Source organism: Mustela lutreola, chromosome 8 (genome assembly GCF_030435805.1).
Source record: "Mustela lutreola isolate mMusLut2 chromosome 8, mMusLut2.pri, whole genome shotgun sequence".
NCBI lineage: Eukaryota > Metazoa > Chordata > Mammalia > Carnivora > Mustelidae > Mustela > Mustela lutreola.
The window spans coordinates 97,706,317-97,731,823 of record NC_081297.1 but is presented as its reverse complement, the minus strand read 5'-3'; the positions used below and the strand labels follow the sequence as shown (position 1 = coordinate 97,731,823).

The 25,507-nt window shown below is 35.7% G+C and overlaps 2 protein-coding genes across 7 annotated transcripts; one reads left to right on the top strand and one right to left on the bottom strand.

Annotated features, from left to right (window-relative positions):
* Positions 1–944: 944 nt before the first annotated feature.
* Positions 945–11,465, bottom strand: LOC131839070 (C-type lectin domain family 2 member F-like). Of its 3 annotated transcripts, none has more exons than XM_059186162.1 (5): positions 11,398–11,465; positions 8,509–8,601; positions 4,282–4,469; positions 3,410–3,516; positions 945–1,093 (listed from the first exon to the last, which is right to left on the bottom strand). In XM_059186162.1, the coding sequence occupies exons 2-5, from the start codon at positions 8,582–8,584 to the stop codon at positions 979–981; spliced, it is 486 nt and encodes a 161-aa protein (XP_059042145.1). In that variant the 5' UTR covers positions 8,585–8,601; positions 11,398–11,465; the 3' UTR covers positions 945–978. The 3 variants fall into 3 exon arrangements, 2 of the variants coding, with proteins under 2 accessions (XP_059042145.1, XP_059042144.1); XM_059186161.1 differs by lacking the exon at positions 11,398–11,465 and adding an exon at positions 9,123–9,249; XR_009356788.1 differs by lacking the exon at positions 4,282–4,469.
* Positions 7,422–24,279, top strand: CLEC12A (C-type lectin domain family 12 member A). 4 transcript variants are annotated; one of them, XM_059186152.1, is made up of 8 exons: positions 7,422–7,437; positions 15,043–15,139; positions 17,381–17,446; positions 19,348–19,446; positions 19,724–19,912; positions 20,800–20,951; positions 22,510–22,613; positions 24,006–24,279. In XM_059186152.1, the coding sequence occupies exons 2-8, from the start codon at positions 15,049–15,051 to the stop codon at positions 24,181–24,183; spliced, it is 879 nt and encodes a 292-aa protein (XP_059042135.1). In that variant the 5' UTR covers positions 7,422–7,437; positions 15,043–15,048; the 3' UTR covers positions 24,184–24,279. The 4 variants fall into 4 exon arrangements, with proteins under 4 accessions (XP_059042135.1, XP_059042134.1, XP_059042138.1 ...); XM_059186151.1 differs by lacking the exon at positions 7,422–7,437 and adding an exon at positions 14,823–14,936; XM_059186155.1 differs by lacking the exons at positions 7,422–7,437; positions 17,381–17,446 and adding an exon at positions 14,825–14,936.
* Positions 24,280–25,507: the final 1,228 nt, after the last annotated feature.

Genomic DNA, 25,507 nt, shown 5'->3' with positions numbered 1-25,507 from the left:
CAATCAAGTAGTTTAGCAAAGCCTAAAATAATCTTCCATTTGCTCATTATTTAAGAAAAATTGAGATGAAATATTCTCAAAAGAGAATTATTGTGTTTGTAAATATAAAAAAATATAGATGAAACATTAAGTACTAAAATGTGCACAGATTTTTAATGAGAACTAGATGTTGACCCTCACCCTTGGTCCCTTGGATTCCTATTCAAATGTGATCTGGGATCTAAATCCCACAGCTTTAGTGAAAGACAGGAGAAATCCCCATCATTTCTTCAAGTTACCAGGGCTTCTTTCCTCACATTCTGCTCCTTCTCTCAATACTTATGTTCTGCTCACCATGACTTACATCCCAAAGCCTGATTCTTTCAGTGGTTTCAGCAACAACAAATCCATGTAATGTAATTTTTCACCTTAGTAGCTTGAATAAAGATCTAGGAAACTGTGAAAGATTGTATAAATGTATTTTCAGGGTATTTGGTCTTTGACGGTGATAAAAGTAAAAGATCCTAATTAATCTCTGAGTACTTGTCCCATGGCCTTCCTTCCAAATTCTCAATGAGCTACATACCACTGAAGGCTGAGTGGAACACGCAGTACTCACCTCATGCTCCATCTCTCATCTCTTGCAGGCAGATTAAATTGAATTTCGGACAGAGCAATCTTTCACTCCTTCCTTTTTACCATCCAGTCTGTTCTACTGAGGCATGCTGTTCAATCAGTTGTGAACAAGACCACTGTTATACCCTCAGGCTTAGACACACCAATTTACGTGGCAAAGTGACATCATGTAAAAATTCAGTTTAGTTTCTTGACTTCTTAGATAAGTTAATTAAATGAAGATAGAAGTCATTTAAAATTTTATCAAGCAACTTAAAGAGTATGTTTGATGGGAAGGAAAATGTATCCGTATGAATTTATAACACATAAAAAGATAGTCTTTCTTTAATTATTTTATTTACTTTATTATGAAGGACCCTGTGTCTAAGGACAAAAGGATTCTCTGCTGCATATATATTTTATTGCATCATTGCAACTGGCACTGCTTATGCCATTCTTAAACATGAAGGCACATGTTCCACTTCCTTCAATATTAAACCTGGAACAAAATAAGGAGGTTAATTATTTACTGAGCTGCATGAAAAATAACTACGTACAGACAAAAATATGTAACTCTGGTGACCATGTTTCAAAGTTTGCAACTAAAAAGGGGTAGAGGGAGTGAAATGAACTGTTTCTCTCCTCTTCAGCCTCCAAACTTCACTTTGGGATGGTGGTGTGGAAAGAAACTAACACCAAGGAACTTCACTGCAGTAACAACAAAAAATCCTGGAACTTGATGCCGTTTTACAGTGGAGTAGACATTGAAAATCACTTTGGGATGGATTAGATCCTTTCTTTTATACAAAAGAACAAAAATAAGTAAATATAGTGAACCATTTAAAGATCATATACAGGGCGCCTGGGTGGCTCAGTGGGTTAAGCCGCTGCCTTCAGCTCAGGTCATGATATCAGGGTCCTGGGATCGAGTCCCGTGTCAGGCGCTCTGCTCAGCAGGGAGCCTGCTTCCCTTCCTCTCTCTCTGCCTGTTTCTCTGCCTACTTGTGATCTCTCTCTGTCAAGTAAATAAATAAAATCTTAAAAAAATAAAATAAAATAAAGATCATATGCAGGTAGAGTGTAACTAAAATTTCATTGATTCCCACACCCCCTGTACACATTTACAAAACTGGTCAAAAGGCTGAAGTAGATGTTCCCTCGACCGTATTTTGAAACTATTAGCATAGTAATACTGAAATAGGTATTCACCTGATGAACTGTGAAACATGTAAATAATCACAAATAAAATATCTAGGAAGGGTTTTCTAAATTCTTACTTAAGGTCACATAATACATATACAATTGAAAGTTCAAAATGAGAAAAAGGGAATGTTGAGTTTTGGTGGATTTCTGGTTATATGGCAATTAAAATGTTTTAGCACCTCATTTTGGGGGAACTTTGTAGCACTGGTGTGCACTTTCCCAGCTTTTAGGATATCTTCAGAATTTATCCTATTTCCAAAATACATGTTCATTTCCATGCCTTCCCTAACGCTAACTGCGATGGGCTTACTTATGTCCCCCCAAAATTCAGATGTTTAAGATCTAACCTATAGTAGCTGAGAATATAACCATATTAAGAGATGAACTGTTTGAAGAGATGATTAAGTTAAAAAGAGATCTTTAGAGCCCTAATCCAATGATTAGGTGTCCTCATGAGAAAATATTTGAATAAGATAAGCATTTGCACAGAGGGAAGAACATGTGAAGACACAGAGGGAGAGGATGACCATTTACAAGCCAAAGAGAGGCCTCAGAGGAAATCAACCCTGCTGACATCTTGATCCGGGATTTCTAGTCTCTAGAACTGTTGTTCACACTGTCTAGTCTGTGATATTAGCAGCCTTAGCAAACTAATACACCATCTTTAACCAACTTCTAGTTTTTACTTCTTCTTCATTTTTTATTTTTAAGTAGGACTATATATAATATATAATATTATGTTAAACTGCCAATATTTTCTCTAAAGAAAATATCATTATATTAGGTTTGCTGGTCAGAAATTTTATGTCATAATTTTCTTACATTTTTCAAAGTTGGCTATATTATTATCCTCAAATCATTGTGTATTTTCACACAAAATTGGATACAAATACAATAATAGAAGTTTACTTTTAGAAAATCCTGCAATTTCTTTGTTGGGTCACCCCTCATATAATATCTAGCACAGAATTAGATGCTAAATAAATTGTAGCTGGGGGTCCCTTTACAGGGAACCTAATATTCTTTCTTTTCTTTTCTCCTCTCTGAAGTTGGAAAAAAATCAAATGTTTCAAAAACGAAAACAGAGTTGAGAGGTATAATCAGTTCTTCAAGCTAGGAAACATTGAGAAGTTCAAAAAGTTCGAAAATTTTAAATAAAGATCATCTAGAGCATGCATTTTCTCTTTCTCACTCATTCCCTTCCATTTCAGTCCACCAATGTGTGTGGTATGTAGACTTGAGTACATTCTCTCAGACTCCCTAGCAATGACAGTCCAAAGCAACAACAAACAAACAGATAGAGACAAACCCCAACTGGAAAGAAGCAAGGATCAAGCTAGTTAGATTTTTATATAGTCTTAGATAAAAAGAACACTTGTAGTACACATGTGGTATATACAGTCTAATTTACCATATAGAAGTAGATGTTGATATTTGATGCCAAACCCTCACTAAGGACTATATATTTGTTTGAAGATTCTCTTTGGCATCTATATACATTGATGGTCTTTTGGGGGAGATAATGTGGAGGAAACTATAAGGGTAGTTGATTATAGGCTTAGATTCCTTACCATGCTTAGCATATTTTATAATAAATGTTATTAAAGCTTACCAATTGTCGAATGCATCTCCATTTGCCCACACCCAGGGTGCGCTTGCATTTGGCTTCTTTAGTCCAATCCAATATGAAGACGGTTCCAGATAGGGCATCAAAGATTCCTTTAATGAAACACGGGGTGCTGTTTCATTAAACTACCTCCAGTGCTATGGTCCTTCCTTGGGCCCATTATATCTTGCAAGGGTTATTGCAATAACCTTGTAACATGGCACTCTACTTTTATATTTGCCACCCACTAGCTCATCACAGCAAAGATAATGATTTTTTTTTTTTAAACTTAAGTCAAATCATGTCTCACTTTAGTTCATAGTTCTGCAGTATTTCCCTATTTGACTTGGAGGAAAACCAAAGTATTTACTATAGCCTCCAAGTCCCTAATCACCCATATCTTTCACTCACTCCCTCATTCTAGGCACATAGGCTGATTTTTTTTTTTTCTGTTCCTTGAATATTCCAGGCATATACCTACCATGAGGTCCATGTTCCAGATGTTTCTTCTTCTTGGGAAGCTGATTCCCCAGATATTTCTCTAATTCTTTTCCACCTGATAGTTTTGCTCAGTGTCATCTCAATAAGACTATCTTATATGCAACTTATTCATATTTATTTCATATCATACACACATATGTTATATACATAAATCATATATATGTTCATCAAAATTTACTAACTTCTCATATGCCATACAATTTACACATTCGTTTTGATTATTTTTCATTCCCTGTCTCTTCCTCTGGGATGTAAGCTCCAGAAAGGCAAAGATCTTCGTTTTGTTGTCTGATATATCATACCCTAGAAGGATACCTGTCATATAATAGCTACTCAATAAATTAGATGTGATGTATATTGCAAAGGAGAAATCTAACCACTTCATTCTTGGAGTTGAATATGGCCAGAGATCCACGATAGGCTATGCAGTTTGCTTGGCCATCTATCCAAGTTTTTTCATGTTCAGATTGAAAGAAGCAATTATTATTGACTTGGTTCCAGCCTTGTGGACATATAGTTTCATCCTCTGAGCATGTATTGTCTTTAAATATCCTTGGATTTTTAACTGAAATTAACACAGTGGTAGAAAAAAAAAATAAAGAAAGTGTAAGAGAAAGGAAGAGTCTTATCTTCAGTATAAAATATATATTTCAGATTGAGAAAATGTATTTTACTTCCATATTCAATTCAAATGATTGAACTTCAAATGTCAACTCAGAAAAAAAAATTAAGAACACAGCATGAAAGAAATCAACACTGAAAAATGCAGGTGTATGCATATTTAATATAGCAACAGTAGACCAATAAACAAAACAATCTTCTCTAGCCAGTTTCCTCCCATTTTTTTATATTATTGGCATTTTCTCTATTTACCCATTTCCTTTCCTATAATTTACTAAGGTACCTGGGACATGTCTCACTGTAAATAAACCAACTATCTGTATCCATAACCTCAGAGGGTTGGCTTCCTATTGCTGGCTTAATTGAGACTAGATTTTCTTTCAAGAACAGATTTTCCTCAGAAGTTGAAGTTGTTCATTTGTTTTTAAACACAAAATAATTCAAGGAAAAAAAGCTTTGGAATTTACTACCTTTCTGCTATCCACTTTTTACTTTCCAGCTTACTGAAACTAGACAGATGAAGTTACTTATTAAGGTGTAGCCCTGAGAAAAACAAGGCTCACCAAAAGGACATCTCTTCACAGTTGAAATAAATGACTAGTTCATAGTCAAGCCTATGAATGAGAAAATCTTCAAATGATACAAGACACCAGTAGTATAGTTAGTAAAGTTTATACAGTAACAGTTTGTACAAGTTAGTACAAAATCAAATATTTGGTTCAGAACTTGGGTTACCAGAAAACTAACTTTTATCATTCATTCATTAATTCATTTGACAACTACCACTTGAGCTTCTATCATGGGCCAGACATTTCTGTAGGTCTAGAAATACAACAGTGTACATAAGATACAAAAAAAATCTTTGCTTTTATGGGACTTGCTTGTCTACTAAATTTTATAGTTTGTCATTAAGGGAAATTAGGATTATTGGTAGAAAGTTTTACAATTTTAATGCAGTAGCCAGGATAGAATCAACCAGAGGGTGATTTTACCAAAACTTGAGGGTGGTGAACTAGTGAGGAATATGCATATATCTGGGAAGATCTCCCTTAACAAAGAGAAGAAACAGTACAAAAGACCAAGATGAAGGCCTGGCTTGTTCACAAAATAGTGAGGATGCCTGCATGACTGAAGAAGACTGAGTGAAGGGACAAATGGTAGGAAATGAGATCACAGAAGTAATTGATGACTGGATGACCAGATCCAATAGAGCCTTGTAGACCATTGGCAAAATTTTGGCATTACTCCAAATGAATGAATAACCATAGCAGCATTTGTTTTTGAAAAAATTTTTAAATGTATTCTAGAAGTGTACTGACCATCAAGGTAGCCACTAGCTACACATTGCTATCGATATTTGAAATATGGCTTAGTCAACTCCAAATATCCTATAAGATACACAGTGAATATCAAAAACTTAGTACAAAAGTTTTAAAAATATCATTAATAATAAATTGATAGATGGTGAAATGATAATATATTGACTATACTGACATTAACCTAAAATTTTCAGGAGGCAATAACTAAGCAAAAGCATTTTTTTAATCAAAGAATTGCAGTTCAGTGTTTATAGATTTGAGTGGCAATCCAAATAGCATCCCTCTAGGGAGCAAAAGTCTGGAGTTTTTAAAGAAAAATAAAGGGAAGGTTTGTATATATTATGTATTACAAAGAATTTTGATCGGTGCTGATAGCAGAAAACTAATCTTGGGTAAGCATAATTGGTGGCTAAGGCTTTCATTAGTGTAGCAAATTCCAAGAGGTCTTGCAGAACCCTTGGAATATTTGGGGTTTGGCCTGGTTCAAAAGTTTTGGAGGATACGCGTAAGGCTTACCTCCTTAATGGCCTCCTGGATACATTTTAAAACACTTTGACGTAAATGACTCCATTTTATTTTCTCTTTCACACTGGGTTAAACAAAAAATACTATGAGAACTATTTTTTTTCCTTTTTTTTTTTTTTTTTTTTTTTTTTTTTTTTTTAGGTTTTCAGTGTACCATCTAAAATATAAATGATATTTGTGGCTCATTTTTTTCACTGGACAATCTGCCCTAAGAGGTAAAGGGTAGAAGAAGGAAGAACATTTAGAAAAGAGGATGTTGGCTAGGTAGAGGGTGGTAACAGTAGAAGTGGTGAAAAGTACACAGATTCTATTTATATTTTGAAAGACCAGGAAGAATTTGCTGATTATGTGGAAAATAGGGGTATGAGGCAGGAAAAAGTGTCAAATATGACTATAAGGTTGGTTTAAAAATTGGAAGGACAAAGTTGCTGTTTCCTGAAATAAGATAGACCACAGATAACAAGGGTTTATGAGAGAAAGCCAGAATAAGATTTCATCTTGGACAATGTTATGCTTGAGAAGTTTATTAGACAGTCCAGATTGGAGACATGTATTTGGAGTTCACTGTAAGTGTGACAAAGATATAAGTAAGGTTCAGATTGCCAAGGGTGCAAGGGTAGGTAAAGAAGGGACCTGCCCAGGGACTGAGCCCCAGGGCACCTGAAAGTTAGTACATCACGGAGAAAAGAAAGAATAAGCAAAGGAAACCTGGGAGAACCAACAAGTTAGGTAGAAAGCAAACCATGGGAGAATGGTATCTTGGAAGCCAAACGAAGAAATTATTTCCAGAAAGAGATTGCTGAATACCGCAAAGAGGTCAAGTAAGATGAAAACTGAGAAATGACTAAATTTAGCAACACAGAAGTTGCCAATGAACTTGAAAGACAAATTCTGTAGAAGAAAAAGGAAGTGGCGCCTGATCAGAGTAGATTGACAGAAAATAGGAAGATTGAAATTAGAAAAACTGAGCAAAAAAAATTTTTTTTCAAGGAGGTTGCTGTAACAGAAGAAAAAAGAAAGAAATTGATAGTGAAGAAAGAGTGAGGACTAATCAAAAAATTTTTTAAGGTAAGAGAGATATTACCATAATGTACTGCTGATGGGGATGTTTCAGCTGACTATGGAAAAACTATAATGTAGGAGAGAGAGAAAAATATTATTATAGTCACATAATTGATCAGGTAAGAGGCTATAGAAACTAGAGTAGAACATGAAAACTCTGTCTGCAGTACCAAAATTCTAGACAGTGTATTACAGGTAAAGATAGAGTTAAGCAAGTAGGGGTGGTCACGAGAGTATTTGGGAGTTTTTTAGTAATTGTTATAGTTTATGAGATAAAGTCGAAAGCAAATATAGACTTGAGATTGAAGCATTCTGAAGAAAAGAGGAAAACTATAACGTAATCATCTATGGGAGTAAGAGAGTTAATGCACTAAGGAACGGTAATACAATTGCTAGTCCCCACCCTACTTCTTTTTAATTCTATCACATTTACACCTGACATAATTCTCTGACATTCTCGTTCTTTCTTTCATCTAAGGCACTCTCTCATAAATGCCTACTTGAACTTAAGGTTCAGCACAAACACCTTTCCCTTCACAAAGTTTTGCTTGACTACCAAAAGCAGACTTATAATCCTCTTCCTCTTCATATTGAACATACTTCTATTTAGCAATTATTTTATTGTTACTATTTGCTTATGTGCCTGTTTCTTATCAAAGACTAATTCCTTTCAGGCCAAAATATCCCTCCCACCGCCCCCCCCCTTTTTTTTCATTTTGGTAGCTTCATGATCTAATAGTATGCCCAAAGTTCAATAGGTATTAAAAGAATAATCTTTCTATGGGGCACCTGGCCGGCTCAGTTGGTAAAGCATGTGACTCTCAATCTCAAGGTTGTGAGTCTGAGCCCCAGATTGGGTGTAGAAATTATTTTAATAAATAAGCTTTAAAAAAAGGATTACTCTTTCTAGAAGGCAAATCAAGTGACAAGTTTTAAAAAGCAATTAGGTGCTCTGGTTGGGAGAGTGCTTTCTGATTCTAATTATTCAATGTTAGGGAGGAACAGGCTAGTCATTGGTACGGGACTGAAGTAATGATAATACAATTAACATATTTTTAGCAGAAATTGTTTACTCACATTTTCTAGGAAATCCTAACATTGCCCAAAGAAGAAAAGCGATGCCTCCACATAGCATACTTGACATGACTAGCATTTTCTTCGTTACTACACCTAGGAAAGATGCATGTCATTGTTTACATTCTAGAGAAAAAACCAAACAGCAAGCAAACAGAAAACTCAAGTAAGATTTACCTATTTCTCTATCTTCTATAGGTGCTACTCTTCACAACACAGCGATTAGTATTGGGAACATGAGAAAGGGTACTCAGAGCTAACTTCTCAGCAGCCAGAGTTCAAAAGTGCTTTGGCTCCACTTTTTAGTGCCATTTCTGACAACTGTTTTACTTACTCAGTTTTCTTGCCTTGGGTCCAGAATAGAAAACCAAACTTCATCCTGGGACTTTTTTATTGCTGCCTCTTCCGAGGGGGAAAAATCTGGTGGAGAGGAGTGGATCCACCATTTCTTTGTAGTCTTGGTTTTACTGAGGAATACCGCTTTTATTTAGGGCAGATTATGGACAATTAAAAACAAAAGTGCTGAGTACACAAATTGGGATCAAGGAAGGATGCTATGATAATCACGGGAGGCTCAGTTTCTGTACCCAAGGACAATCTCTGTGGCCCCCCATTACCTGGTCTCTTGACCTTCTGCTCGACAACCTCCATCCCATCCCTATTCTCAATCCCTTCGCTCTCCATCTCCAAAGCTCATAGACAAGGCTCTTCTGTTATGAGGCTGGAACCGTAATGGCTTCCAGGCAACACCAACGGCTACCCTTGTTCCAGCGGGGTGGGCTCCGCAGCCTAGGATTGGCTGGACCACAGAAAGGACTCCGAGAATTCAGTCTCTGATTGGTTCCTTACCTCCCACTTGCCAACTCCTCAAAGGGGAGCACGAAGAGGCCCATACTCCTCATTGTGGACACCTTGCTGTGTAACTTGAAACATGGAGCTAGTATAAAGAGTAGTATAAAGAAAGAAGAAAGTATAAAGAAAGCATAAAAGCTTTCCTAAATTTTCATACTTCTAAGTTTGAATGGGCTTCCAACATTTTATTTATTTATTTACATATTTATTTTGTATTTGGAATGTCATGAAATACCTCAGAATCCCTTTTATGTAAAGATTATTCGTGGATATAACTTCTCTGGGACATCTCCATCCTTTTCATCACAACCCTATCCCTTATTTTTGTTGATGGTTTCCTTCAAAATTCCTTTGGCTGCATATCTAGAGTTCCTCCAAAAGTGGAAATATCAATATATTCATGATCAGCTATTTCTTTCTACTTGTCTATTTTCTCTCTGTCCTTTAAAGATTTTGTTTATTCACTTGAGAGAGAGAGACACAATGACAGAGATAGCATGAGCAGGGGGAGAGGCCGAGAGAGGAGTAGAAGTAAGGGCAGAAGCAGACTCCCTGCTGAGGTAGGAGCCCAATGTGGGGCTCCATCACAGGTCCCTGAGATCATGACCTAAGCAGAAGGCAGATACTTAACCATCTGAGCCATCCAGGGGCTCCTCTATTTGCCCATTTTCTATTTGACTTTGACTTTCAGCATTACCACTTTTTGTTTCTTTGCTGCATTAATCATTATTGAACAGTTCCCTCTTTTGATTACTTATTTTTGTAAAATATCATGCAAATTTATCATTGTGAGGTGAAGAAGTAACGTAACTTTATGCTTAATTGTCTATGTGCTAACTAAAGACAGATGCACATGAATCAATGATTGACAGACTTACAAGTAGATGACATGACTGGTCATTGATCATAATACATATCTGTTTTATACATAGTGACTTGTAGACTGAAAATCTAGCAGAGAAGTTTGTACTTTATATAATTAAATAATACTGTAAATATAAATATGCATAAGTATACTGTAAAACTAAAATTTGAGACATGTAGCTGGAGCATGATGTCATTTAATTAATTGAATCAGGCAAATGAAATTTGTGCCATCAGACCATAAGAAATAATGCACAATCACCCCAACAAATACATACATTCTCTTGCAAAAGTACATATGAAATTAAAAATACACACATATACATAAACATACATCATGTACACATATGTTATGGGCTGTCTGTGTCCTTACAAAATTCATATGTTGAAATGCCCAATGTGATGGTATGAGAAGATGAGATTTTTTTTTAAGATTTTATTTATTTATTTGACAGACAGAGATCACAAGTAGGCAGAGAGGCAGGCAGAGAGAGAGGGAGAAGCAGGTTCCCTACCAAGCAGAGAGCCCCATGCAGGGTTTGATCCCAGGACCCTGAGATCATGACCTGAGCCGAAGGCAGAGCTTTAACCCTCTGAGCCCCTCAGGTGCCCCGAGAAGATGAGATCTTTGAGAGGTAATTGGGTTTAGGTGATATAATGGAGGTAGAGTTCCCATGATGGAGTGTGTGTGTGTGTGTGTGTGTATTTCTTACCCATGCTCAATCTGATGATTAAGGTACATTGAGGATTCACTGCTGCAATGTAGACATTATGCTAAGGATTGGTGGGAATGTAAAATGGTGCAGCTACTGTGGAAAACACAATGTGGCTCTTCAAAAAATTGAACATTGTTGTATGATCATAATTCTATTTCTGGGTGTATACTCTCATAGAACCCAATTCAGGATTTTGAAGAGATACTTATAAACCTCATGTTCATAACAACACTATTCACAATAGCCAAGAGGTGAAAGCTTCCCAAGGATCCATCCATTGATGGATGAATGAAGAAAATGTGACCTATACCTACAATCAAATATTTCTCAGTTTTAAAAAGGCAGAAAATTCTGAAGATATAGATAGATCTTGATGACATAATGCTAAGTGAAATAAGCCAGTCACAACAAAACAAAACAAAACAAAACAAAACCAAAAACACTGCATGACTCCACTTACATGAGGGTCCTGACTAGTCAAATTCATAGAGACAAAAGTAGAATGATATTTGCCAGGTGATATTTGCCAGACACTGGGGGTAAGAGGAGTTGTGGTTTAAAGAACATTAAGTTTCAGTTTTGCAACTTGAGAAGAGTTCCAGAAACTAGTTGCACAACAATGTGAATGTACTTAACACTACTAAACTGTACACTTCCAAAATAGTTATGACAAGAAATTTTATATTATGTATATTTAGCCACATTTTTTAAAGAATAGTATCCATGATAACTCTAGGCAATGAAGCCCTAGTAAGAATCTATAAAGAATCTATAGAACCCACACAAATGAGGAGTAAAAGAAGTGTCTTCCAACTCAAGAGAAATATTTCTGATGGGAAGTAAGAAGCAGTTAAATAAGATGATTTCTAAAAACAACAACAACAAAAAGACCAAACCACAAAGTCACTCATTAAGGAAGCTAACAGCAGCACACAGCTGTGCTTCTTTTTCTTCAGTTTTCTTTCCCCCATATGAAGTCAGAAAGAAAAGCACATCCCATTTTCTGTAGCTACCAGATCTGGAATGGTCCAGGATGGAGGAGGGCGGTGGTTTCAAATTGAGTTTTAAGTTTTAATTGAAGAGTTTGAAGTTTTGAGATTATGCTGGACATAATAATTTCTGAAATAAGACTATTTCTATTACTGAAAAGAACCACAAAATCTATGAGACTGATCCCCAAGCTATCCAGGTGTGGAAAATTGAAAGTCTCAGAAAGTTTAATGGAATGAAATAAGAAAGTTAAGTTCTGGGTGCCTGGGTGGCTCAGTGGGTTAAGCCTCTGCCTTCAGCTCAGGTCATGATCTCAGGGTCCTGGGATCAAGCCCTGCATCGGGCTCTCTGCTCAGCAGGGAATCTGCTTCCCCCTCTCTCTCTGTCTGCCTCTCTGCCTGCTTGTGATCTCTCTGTCAAATAAATAAAATCTTTAAAAAAAAAAAAAGAAATAGTCAATGGATATAGTGAAAATACAATCCTTTTTGCGAGATCCTTTTTGCTGTTTTGTTAAATGGAAAAGAATTCAGATTGGACTGGGTTGACGAGACCCTAGCAGAAGTAGCTAATTTGCGTATTATACATGAGAGCTCATGTAATGAATTTTGCTGCTTGTTGGCTAAACTAAGTTGGTGTGTAGTGTTCAGTGATTCATTAGTTACATGTAACACCCAGCGCTCATCACCACACGTGTTGTTCTTAATACCCATCATCTGGTTACCCCATCCCCTCACCCCCTCCCTTCTGTAACCTTCAATTTGTTTCCCAGAGTCCAGAGTCTCTCACAGTTGGTCTCCCTCTCCAGTTTCATCCCATTCAGTTTTCACTCCCTTTGTCGCGGCCGGCGCGACAAACCGACCAGGGTCGAGAGCGTAAGAGGATGGTGAAAAGAAATTAAGAGACAAAGAGATGGGGACAGGAGGAGCACCAAGGAGGATGTCCAATAGTGCCGAGTTTATTCAAGGTTGTGCGGCATTATATAGCTAACAGAAACAATCATAAGAAAAGTATCTATTTTTAGCTGATTACTAAAGAGTTTGCAACATGCACAGAAAATCCTTCAAGCTTTCCCATTATTTCCCAAACACCAATAGCAGACCTTCTAGTGCCAGACGTACTGACTTCAAGGCCACTCAAGACATAGTTGTGTAAGCACAGCACAGTCTTACAGTGGTGTGGTCTATAGCCCGTGCAATGACAGCAAGGACCAGTGAAGAATTTCTGACCTCAGCCAAATTGTCTCTATCTGACTAGCAAACATGTGGGAAGTCACGTAGGCGAGTGCGCAACACAGAGCACAGACCCTTTCTCAGGGCTACTGGACTTTATCGACCTAAGCCTTTTGTTCGGCTATTCAGCCTTTAAAGGAGGCACAAGTCAGGACCCGGTTTGGTTCTCAGCTCAAGCCTTACTGTGGCCTCCCATATCCCTTCCCCTGTGGTCCTCCACGCTATTTCTTTTTTTTTTTTTTTTTTTTTTAAAGATTTTATTTATTTATTTGACAGTAGATGGAGAGGCAGGCAGAGAGAGAGAGAGAGGGAAGCAGGCTCCTTGCTGAGCAGAGAGCCTGATGCGGGACTCGATCCCAGGACCCTGAGATCATGACCTGAGCCGAAGGCAGCGGCTTAAACCACTGAGCCACCCAGGCGCCCCCTCCACGCTATTTCTTATGTTCCACATATGAGTGAAACCGTATGGTAATTATCTTTCTCTGCTTGACTTGTTTCACTCAACATAAGCCCCTCCCGTTTCAGTCATGTTGATGCCAATGGTGAGTATTCATCCTTTCTGATGGCTGAGAAATATTCTAGTGTAAATATGGACCACATCTTCTTTATCCATTCATGTGTTGAAAGTCATCTTGGCTCCTTCTACAGTTTGGCTATTGTGAACATTGCTGCTATGAACATTGGGGTGCATGTGCCCCTTCTTTTCACTACATCTGTATCTTTGAGCATATATATTCCTTTGAGCCTATCCACATTACATAAATTGTCCCTTTATTTTATCCTTTTCAAACTCCTCTTTTAATGTATATACTTGTTTTTTCTCTTGATTCTGACTGTGGGTCTCTTTTTTGAACTTGAGTATGCCACTGTCACTGCAGTCTTTCAACTCTTCAATTATGTGACTGAATATATAAGATTTACTAATAAGAATTAGGAAGGAACTTACTCAAAAACAATGATTCCCAAGCACCCATCTTCACTTTGTACCCTTGATCAGTAAATGCATGTATCCTGGCCTCCTGAGAATGCTGAGTGGACTTTATAAGATCCTGGCTTGCATGACCTTTATGGTAGACTTTAGCTGGGAGCTGGCTCAAAAAGATTGAGGCAGTCTAAAGAGAGACAGCAAGACTTATTTCAGCTTTCCTGGACTACAAAGCAATTTCTAGGGCCTTTGGTATACCTACCTCGGCCATCAGTATGCATACTTCCTGGTGTGGTTTCTGGGCCCCAGGTCCCTTACTATATTTCTTGCTGCTAAAGAAACTAGATGTTCCCTAATTCCTCTTAGGTTAACTTACCCCTAACTAACAGAGTTACAGAGTGGGCCTTATCCTCTGCCTCTCTCTAGGAGTGCTTTGCGGACATACAATCTCCCAGCAAAGGCAAATCCTCTCTGTCAGGACCTTTGCCATGACACATACAGAACATCTATGCCAGACCGCTATTGTGGAAAAGTCAACGTGTGGGGATGGTGTCCGTCTCGTCTTTCTCTGCTTGAAGGTGATTCTCCAACAAATTCTATGTTATATCTGCACATGTGTTGCTAGGGATCTGTGTCCCCTTGCCTGGCACTAACCAAAACAATTTTTAAAACTTCCCCTCATTGTGAGTTATAGAGAAATGAGAAAAAAGGAAGAGAAGTAAGAGGAAGAAAGACTTTCAGTCTTGCAGCTATGTCTGTACTTATCTGAGGCCTCTGATAGGCTGCAGCTCCTCTGTATACAGACAAGATTGGGACACTGAAAAGAGAAGTTAAAGCTTACACATTTAAGCTTTGGTTTGTAAACAGATACGTAAAATTACAATTCCTGTTTAAAGTCAGCTCTATTAGTTCACCTTCATCTTATTTTTTTTTAATAGTTTGTTGGGCTTTCTTTTCATAGCCATCAATGTCTGAAGAAATTACTTACGCGGATCTAAAATTTCAGGACTCCAGTGAAAAGGAAAATATCTATGAGTTTGACGGAGTTGGGATAAAAGGTAAGATTTTGAACTTTGGATATGTTGCAGGTTGAGCCTCCCATTTTTACCAAAAAAAAAAAAAAAAAAAAAAAAAAAAAAAAAAAAAAAAATTAAAGGTGTTGGTGGTGCATTAACACTTTACCTTTTACAATGTTTCTGTTTTAATATCATAGACAAGATAATTAGGTTGGGATGATAGTTTGATTTTACTGGATTATGTAACATTTTCCCCCATAAAACAAGGAGTACATGTTGTCCAGGAAAATCATGATTTTGTAAGTTCTTTTTTTATAAGAAAATTCTAACCACTCCCAGCTAATGTATCTAATAGTAAAACAGGATATCTTTCCTGCTATGTGAAAAATACTATCCTTCCTGCCTTATGAGGTAGAAATGGACATCTTCATTTTGCAGGAGAGCAACAGTGACTTCAGTGAGTAAATGCTGTGCTTGAGTGTTATATACATGAGTGTGGATTGCTCTCTATTGACCTGCCAGCATTATGGAGGAGAGGGTTTGGAGTCCATTGGATGTGTACAGGACATTTAAATAGATCATTTGACCTTCTGAAGTCTCTGAGCTCTCACCTAGAAAGTGGAGATAAGAAGGCCCATTTTATTATGAGATTACAGCCATAATTCAGTGTATGCCACCCGTGCCATTTTGGAAAAGACCAACATATTTAATGATTATTTTGTGAGGCTTAAATTAAAAATAGATGAAGATGAGAAATATACCAATAATTTTTTTTTAATTGGTCAGGATTTCAGTGATCATTTTTTGTTTATACATTTAGTCTAGTAGGTATGTCTTTAATATTTAAAATTGATCATATTTTCAGTTCTGTGTATCCACAAATAAAAATAAAAGGATATCAAAAAGAATGACAGTAATAAATAAGTTTGAGAATATTTTTCAGAAACAGATATTAGAAGGAATTAAAGTTCTTTTAAGCTGTTCAATTTGACCAATTTGACCATTACTATCAAACAAATCAAATTTTATTCAGAGAAGGTTTCTAAGCAGAGAGAAAGATACTAACCTCTATAGGCACATATGAGTAAGTGGAAGAATATGAACTTAAAACTAAATAGCAGGAATTTTATTTTCATATTAAACTATCACTAGAGATAAAGAGTGAGATAATATTCAGTCCTATAAATGGAAATTTTGTGAATGAAAATTTTACTATATTCTTAGACATATTATTTATTCGTAAACAAATTCATAAAATCACGTTATATCACTTCTCTTTAGCTTACTGTTAGGTCTATTCACTGTTTGAATGATTAGAAAATAATAGCTTAGAGAATATGGTTGAATGGCGATACAGCTCTTTTTAATAAATCTTTAACTAATTTAGTTTCCTTAGGTATGAGATATATTTTGAACGAAATTTACTCATCTTAAATATGGTATTTAAGAAGTGATTTACAGACCTGTACCCCTGGGGATAAAAATATATGTTTATAAAAAATAAAAAATTAAAAAAAAAAAAAAGAAGTGACTGCTTTGGTTGAACTGTCGAGGAGAACTTAATAGTCTGATACTTTATTTGAAAATGATTCTTGCAGTCATATGATGGCATTAATGTTTCTCATTATTTAGAAAAGGAAAAAAATAATGTTTATCGGAGGTTGCAAAATACTTAGATACATACACACACCATAATTCCCATACGTTGAGCCTACATATAGGAAAGAAAGAATAGGAGAGAGAGAGAAAGGGAGAGGGAGAGAGTGAGAGAGCAGGAGGGAGGAAGGAAGGAAGGAGAAAAGTAAAGAAAGAAAGAAATGAAGTGTGTGTGTGGATGTAAAACAGAGACAGAGAGACAAAGAGAACTTTAAAAAATGTCATTTAGTATTCTACCGAGTCAAGCATATATTACTTCCAGATTTCTCTTTTTCTTTTCTTGTATTTTCTTTCTTTCTTTCTTCTTTCTTTCTTTCTTTCAGTTAAGTTAGATGAAAAGACACCTAGGGGACTAAAGGAAGAAAAGAGGTAAAGAAATATTGGAAGCTATAACATTCAAAACCACACTGTACCTGAAAGTTTTGTATTTTTTAAAAATTTTTCCTCTAAAACTGTTTCCTTTCCCCAATCATCTTCATCTCATTAAATATAAAAATATATACATATTTAATACAATCACCAGGAGTTTGCTATATGCCAGCACTGTTCTAATTGTATTACCAATATTAATTCACTTACTCTCTTATATTTTATGGCTTTCTTTTTTTAACCAATGCAAAAAGTAAGACACAGAGAAGTCAAGTGACTTGTCCAAAGTCTCACGTGAGAAGCAGATCCAGCATTCAAGCCCAGGTATACTAGCCCTAGGCATGGCATGCCTCCTCCTCCTCCTCCTCCTTCTTCTTCTTCTTTTCAATCACTATGCTATACTGCCTACAAGTGTATATATTTAAATCCTCCACATTTATCAAGTAAAAGATCTCTCATAAATATTTCATAAATTTGTACTATAGATTCTAACTTCTTTGTATTCTCTAGTCCTAGTAAAGTGAACTGCTTTCTCTCTTGCATGGCATATTACAATAGTTTTCTTGCTATTCTTCCTACTTCCAACCTGGTGGCCCTACAATTAATGCATTGTCCATATGCAGTAATAGTGATCTTTCCAAAACAAACCAAAAAAAACAAAAAACAAAACAGCTCAATTATTTTCCTGTCTTCATTAAACCCAGTGGTTTCTCAAAGAACTCCAATCCCCTCACTCTGGCTTAATAAAGCCTGTCAAATAATCTGTCTCCTGCCTTCTTTTTGACCTCCTCAAACATCATTTCTCACCTTGGCCACAGTTCTTAGCCACTGAATTTTTTTTTCTGTTTTTCAAACAGATAAAGATCTTTCCCAAATGAAGTCTTTTGAACTAGACAATCTTGCTGCTTATAATGTTCTTCCCACTAGTTTTGCAGGCTCATTTGTATTGGCTATAAGATCAGAACTACCTGTTCTCTATAATATAACTGTTTTGAATCTGTGCACACCATAGCACAATTTAAGATCTCTATCTATCTACTCATAGATAGATACTATTTATCTCTTTCTATCATCTATCCATTTTTTCTCTCACAATTAAAATGTATTTTCTATGAGAGCAGGAACTTGTATATCTTGCTCACTTGCGTATTGTATTGTGAGCCCCCAAAATAATGCTTAGGATATAGAAGGTACTAAACAGATAACTTTTGTCTAATTGAATACATAAATAAATGAGAACATAATTATTAGGAAGATAGAACTTGAAGTTATACCTCTAACCTTAGATAAGATCTTGACTATATAGTTCTTTCACTATTAGCCATTGTTCAAAGTCTAAAAAGTTGTTTTACATTTTACTTTCAATTCTCTACACATTTCACAATATTACATCACCAGCTAAGAGATGTAGGACACAGATTAGAAGTATAATTGGTTATCACATTTTTCCTGAATTATGTTCTTTTAAATAGCTAGTATCCATATATACAGATGATGATAATTTAAATCAGGTACTGATTTAATAATGATTAATTTATAATATAAAGTTTATAATTCTTTTTTTTTAAATAGGGAAATGATCTGTTTTGGAGATTTAGTGTTTAGCAAAAAAAAAAAAAAAAAAAAAAAAAAAGTCTAACAGAAATTTGTTGCTAAAAATATGAAGAAATCCTGATGAGGAAATGATACTGATCTGGCCTATGTTTCTGGTTGCTGGGATGACACATGAAAACATTAAAAAAGACACCCTATCATTTATATTCCACAACCAAACTCTCAGGATTTGTGGGGAAGGACATAAGTAATGAAATTATTTTCTTTGGCACTCACAATTGTCCACTGAAGGAAGGGATACTTTGATTGACCTCTTTATTAGCTGTCAGCTACTCATTTCCCCAATTTGTACAGAAAAGATATGTCATATCCAGATTGATAGGTTTTTCTCAATTCTTTTCAAAGCCCATTTTTGCCTCTTTGTGTCTTGACTCAGCCTACCAGTTAACAACCTCTCCTGTGAGAACCAGTTTGCATGTAAAACAGCTAACAAAGTGTTTTTTACTTATTCTTTAAAAAGACATTTTTTAAATGCCCTTGAGTTTCTAGCAAAACACATTCCTTTACCAGAGACACGTTAGGAAAGAAATAAAGGCTGAATGAATGAATGAATGAATGAAATTAAGATGTATACCACTTCCAGGCCTGCCTGCTTATTTTGCTTTCCACAGCACCACCTGTTCCTTCCCATGGATGGCGTCGGAGAACCTTGGCTCTGACTTTTCTATGTCTTCTGCTGCTGGTTGGACTAGGAGTCTTAGGAAGCATATGTATGTATTACCCATGTTTGGCCTGAAAGGGAAAGCACCTAGAATTACATGAATTTTACAAGAAAGTTTATTTTTGAATTGAAGCCTTGGAATGATTATTGGTTATATAACCCAAAAGTTATTGATAACTGGATACTTAAACATGATAATTTGTTTTCCTCCCTTCTGTGAAGGGATTGCTTCCCAAGACCTTTAATGTTTGAAATACTAGTTCAGCAGAAAAGAGATAAGGGTTGGGTTGAGGAATTAAAATTTTTTATTTTTTTTTTATTTGGAGTTTACACAACTTTGAAGATAGAAACAGGAAAATTGAATAAAATGCAAAATTTCAAAGAAGAACTTCAGAAAAATGTTTCTCTACAACTGATACATAACAAGAATAGTTCCAAAATGATCAGGGACCTGTCGATCACACTGCAGGAAATAGCCACCAAATTATGTCATGAGCTGTATAAAAGAGAACCAGGTAATCTTATATTCCTCTTCAAGCTATTTATTAGACAATGAACAAAACCTAGGAGTTACTTGAGAATCATTCATCAATAACTGGCAGCCTTCCCCCAGGATGCCATTATTTGGAGAAAGGAATTAAATGTAGTTGACAGAGGACTCACTGATATTTCTGTGCAGTGAGAAGTTTCTCTAATCTGACATCTACTACTGTTATTTTGGGCACTGAGGTTAATAGAAGTTAGGGAGGAGAGGAGAGGGCACCTCTTTATACCCTTGTTAAAGGATAAGAAGAGAAGATGGGTCTCATCTTTACAGGTGATCTTAACATTTCAGTCAATGTTTGAGGAGAGTCCATAGAAAAGAAATAGTTAAGCCTTGCCTATGGAATGAGGAATAATTGGCTTTTGAATTATCTCTAACAGTTTCTATAGCTATTATAACTAAAATATATTCTTTGTGCTCTTGAGAACTCTCCCAAATATTCAACATCAGGCAGCCAGAAACACTGTAGTTGGAGAAGGCAAGGTTGATGTAGGTTTGGGGGGTAGATTCTTACCAAACAATGTTTTTGTGATTAGCCTTTATTGCCATGTAGTAGTACAAAAAATTAAAAAAAAATAGAGAAAAATAAGTTAATTCATCATTATTCAGGACTCCTGAGGTAAGTAAACACACTGCAATACACCAGATGTTTAATTCAGAATGTGTTGTTCAGATTATGTTTTGGACATACTGTGGTGGTAGCTAGGGACCAAGAATACAGGATGCATTTTCTTCACCTTTCATGTAAGAAGAAGAAAGAGAAGTAAATTTGGTTAACTTATTATAGAGGACATTGGGAATAATAAGAATAATGAGGATTATCAACACAAACCAAATGAAACTATGTTTTTCTTCCAGAGCACAAATGTAAACCTTGTCCAAAGGCATGGATGTGGCATGAGGACAGCTGTTACATACTAAGTGACCATGATGAAACATGGCAAGAGAGTGTCATGTCCTGTTCTGCTCAAAATGCCAGTCTGCTGACAATTAAGAGCAAAAGTGTGTTGGTAAGATCCCATGGATCTTCTGCCTTCCCTTCTGAAGAAGGAAGTCACTTTTCCCATCATAGAATAGAGAGGAATGAGGCATGTTAGGGAAGATTTGTACTAATCCAGACACGGGCTTGTTTAAGTTAGGGTATGAGGTGACTGAGGCTTAGTACATTTACCATACCGTGTAGATTAGCCAAGGTGTCATCTAAAATGTTAGCTTAGGGGCGCCTGGGTGGCTCAGTGGGTTAAAGTCTCTGCCTTTGGCTCAGGTCATGATCCCAGGGTCCTGGGATCGAGCCCTACATCGGGGTCTCTGCTCTGCAGGGAGCCTGCTTCCCTTCCTCTCTTTCTGCCTGCCTCTCTGCCTACTTGTGATCTCTGCCTGTCAAATAAATAAATAGAATCTTTAAAATAAAATAAAATAAAATAGAATGTTAGCTTAGGTACTTAACGTCAGTGGAATCTCAATGGCTGGGCAGGTATATAGACATGGGGTAACCAGAATCTTAAGGTCTGTGAGCATTTCCAGACGGGAACTTTAGGATCAACTCTCAGAACACAATTTCTGAGAATTTATCTAAAAGCGGGAGATCTGGAAATCATTCCTGAAGGTTACCAATTCTGTAAAATCCAGATAGGAGAAGATTCTTTGTTTCTACCATTTTGTCTTTTTTTAACTAACAGCAAAAACCAACATATACTAGAATAAAAACATAGGTTGGATAAAATATGTATAAAAAGGTAGAATTCAGATGGGATGTCAAAGGCAAGCATCAAGCAGACATATTATACTGACTCCCTGGGTCCCAGGAAAATGAGTTCTCTGGAAGATTTATTTATGTTTATATGTATTTATTTATTTTCTTTTTTATAATATTTAAGTAGTATCTCTATATTTTACTTATTCCTCTGCATTTCTGGTCTCTCAAATAGTATCCCCATATTATTTAAGGAAAAAATACATTTTCACAAAAGTGTCAGCTTCTCTACTGTAAGAATCTGGTTCCTCCTTTATAGCTGCAGGGAAAATCAAACCATAGTTTCTTCCTCCTCGCATCATTGTCAACTGATCCATTCTTAGTTATTTACTCAAAAAAATGTCTGGATTATGAAAGAAAAATAACTTATGTTGCCTATAAAGTTTTGGACTGGATCTCTATTCTATAACCACTTCTCCTTTGACTTTGCTACATTTTTCTCCTACTTTTTCGGTTTCTATTAACTTGTGTATGTAGTGATTAACCACCTTTTTTGCTCCTAGACTGACTACTGCTGGAAACTTGAATCTTGAAGTTTGTGACCTTCGCTGCCCCTAAGTTAAAGAAATGCATGGTTTGATAGACAGCTTTACTTGTGAAACAGTATCTGATAAATAACTGTTGGAGGAAATCTTACAATAAGGAACACTTCATTTTGATTTTTTTCTAATGGCATCACAAATGGTGTAATGTCAGAAATGTTACCTTAAAACAGTAATATGTAAGAAATTATGTTGTGAAATAATGTACAGAAATGGGAGATAGTTATTATTTTGTGGGTAGACAATTTTTTTAAACATCTCTATTTCTTGTAGGAATTTATAAAATCCAAGAAATTACGTGGATACTGGCTGGGATTATCTAGTGAAGAATATCAAGGTTACCAAAAACTGGATGAGACAATTATCTCCTCCAACTGGTAAGTCTTTATTCTTACTGAATTTTTCTGGTTGGTTTGAGTAAAGGTGTTTTCCCTGGGAGCAGTACTGATTACAATTAAAACTAGCTTCAATTGAAATTGTGTCCTTAAATAACTCTTTTCTATCCGGCTTCTTTAATGTTTAATAATGCAAAAAACTACCACTAAATCTAAACCCTGGGATTCCTGCACACTCTCCACTGTGGGCGAGAAGCAAATACAAGTTTTGATTGTTTTGTTTTGTTTGCATTTTCCTTCAGACAGAAATAGTAAATGTAAGAATATGGGTTTAAAGGCAGCTTTGTATTTTCAGTAAACAATGATAGGACAGAACAGGGGATAATATGTATACAAATGGAGGACAAAAGGAGGTATATTTTAAAGATCTCATCTGGAGTGAAGGGACTAGAAGTAAGGGTGGTGTGGGCACATCACAGAGAGTACAGATGGAATCTTATTTTGAAAAAGTAGAATTTCTACATGTTTATTTGTAATTATGGCTAATGGGAAGGTAATCTATAGTGGAATAGAAAACACAGTATATATTTCAAATTATTAAAAATAATACAAAAATAAAAATATATAATAATATATGTATATATAATGCATTATAATGTGTATAATATATTATTATATATGTATTTCTTTTTGTTTTTTATTCTTAATGTTATTCTGGGATTTGTTTCTCAAAAGGTGTTGTGATCAATGACATCTGTATGATGCCACTTCAAATTGGAAATCTCACTTTTCAAAATTTAATTGATAAAGTTATTTATTTATTAATGATCATTATTTATGGACCCAAATATTTAATACTACATTTTTCCCAAAAGATAGTATTCTCAATTTATAAGTTTGTCTTTGATGACTAGTCCCTGCTTAGTAATCTTGTTTTAGGGGCTAGTAATTATTCAGAATGTCAGAATAAAATCTTTGAAAAATGGTTAGAAGGAAATGTTACGTGGAGATCATGTTGAACTAAAAGTGTCATATATTAGATTAATTCAAAGCTTGGGTGATTACAAAAAATATTTGAGGAGATGGTGTCAAAGATTTGCTACAGGAGTCAGACTGGAGAATAATAGAACTGCAATATTCCGAATCATATTAACTATTGGGGAAGGGAAGTTACACATCTGGGAGTAAAGGAGAGCAATTAGTCCAGATGTAAAAAAGTGGGAAAGGTAGACTGAAGTAAGGCAGTGTTTACTACTGCATATTTGTTGATAAATATAAGTAACTTGGACACTCTTGATAGTCCCAATAATAATTAAAATTTATTTTAGACAATGCAGACCCAGAAGCAATGATATATTGGAAAAGCAATGTTTTCCTGTGGATGTGTTTGAAATGTTTGACTTGCTAATTGTAATTCTTTACTTTCTCTTTCAGGCTTACACAAAGGAGAAATGATGTAAATGATCGGATGTTTTGTGGGTATATAGATACAAGTTATATTTCCTATATAGACTGTACTTACAGTAAGATGTTTATATGCGAGAAGCTGGCTAATCCAGTGGAGGTTAAGAGCACACTACTGAGTGAAATACCAGATGGAAAATATAGTTAGTGCAGGTATTTCTCTACTATCCTGTGATTCAGGCAACTTTGGGGAGCATACATCTTGCGGGTCACACAAAAGCAATAAAGATGCTGTGAGAATAAATCTCTGTCTCCTAACTCTGTACATTTCTTTCTTTCTTTCTTCTCGTTTGCTGAGTGAAAGGAACCCAAAATCATACCTTGTTATCTGGATATAGTCCCGATACTGCTGACTATAAATACAGTGTGTTGGGTGAACGTATAGAAAAGTGAAGCTAACTTTTCCTGCTTTTCCAGGATAAACAAGGAGAATACCAATCTTACAGAACACCAGGGAAAATGAGATCTAGGAATATATAGAAAGGATGATGACATGACCAACTGGAATTTATCCTAGCCATACAAATTGATTTACATTTTAGAAAAAAAATAAGAGATAGAGAAAAATCTATTATTTTAATAGATGTAGAAAAGCAGTTGATAAAATTTAACAGCTAATCTCTAAGAAAACTGGAAACACAAAGTGTCCCTCATCTGATAAACATTGATATTAAAAGAAGAAAAAAAAACAAACCAAATGAAAAACAACCAACAACAAACTCTAAACCTAATAAATTACCTTTGATAAAAAAAAAAGATAATATTTCTTCTTTTGAACTCTGGAACAAGATCAGAATGGCCTTTATCAGTAATTTTTAGTCAGTAACCTCTACTGTCTATTAGAGGTTCTAGAGGTTAAAATAAGGCAAGAAAAATAAATTTAAAAATATAAAAACTAAGAAAGGAAGATATAAGACATTTTTTTAAAGATTTTATTTATTTATTTGACAGAGATCACAAGCAGGCAGAGAGGCAGGCAGAGAGGAGGAAGCAGGCTCCCCGCTGAGCAGAGAGCCCGATGCGGGACTCGATCCCAGGACTCTGAGATCTTGACCTGAGCTGAAGGCAGCGGCTTAACCCACTGAGCCACCCAGGCGCCCCGATATAAGACATTTTTATCTGTAGCTAATGTAATTGTGTGTGTGTGTATACATATATATACTATTTATATAAATGATAAAACATAAATTATTAAAATATATATTTTATCAAGGTTATTGGATAAAGTCTTAAAATATCTCAATGTTTAAACATCAATTATATTTCTGAAGGTTAGCAGTAAACAATGAAAATTAAAAAAAAAAAAACAATACCATGTATAAGAGGATCCAAAAATAAAATAGTAATAAATGTAATAAAATTAGAAAAACTTTCTGCCCAGTCCTGCTTCCTTCAACACTCTTGCACAGGTGGTGATACCAAGAGTGCTCCCTAATAAACCTCCAACACAATAATCTTGATTTCAGAATCTG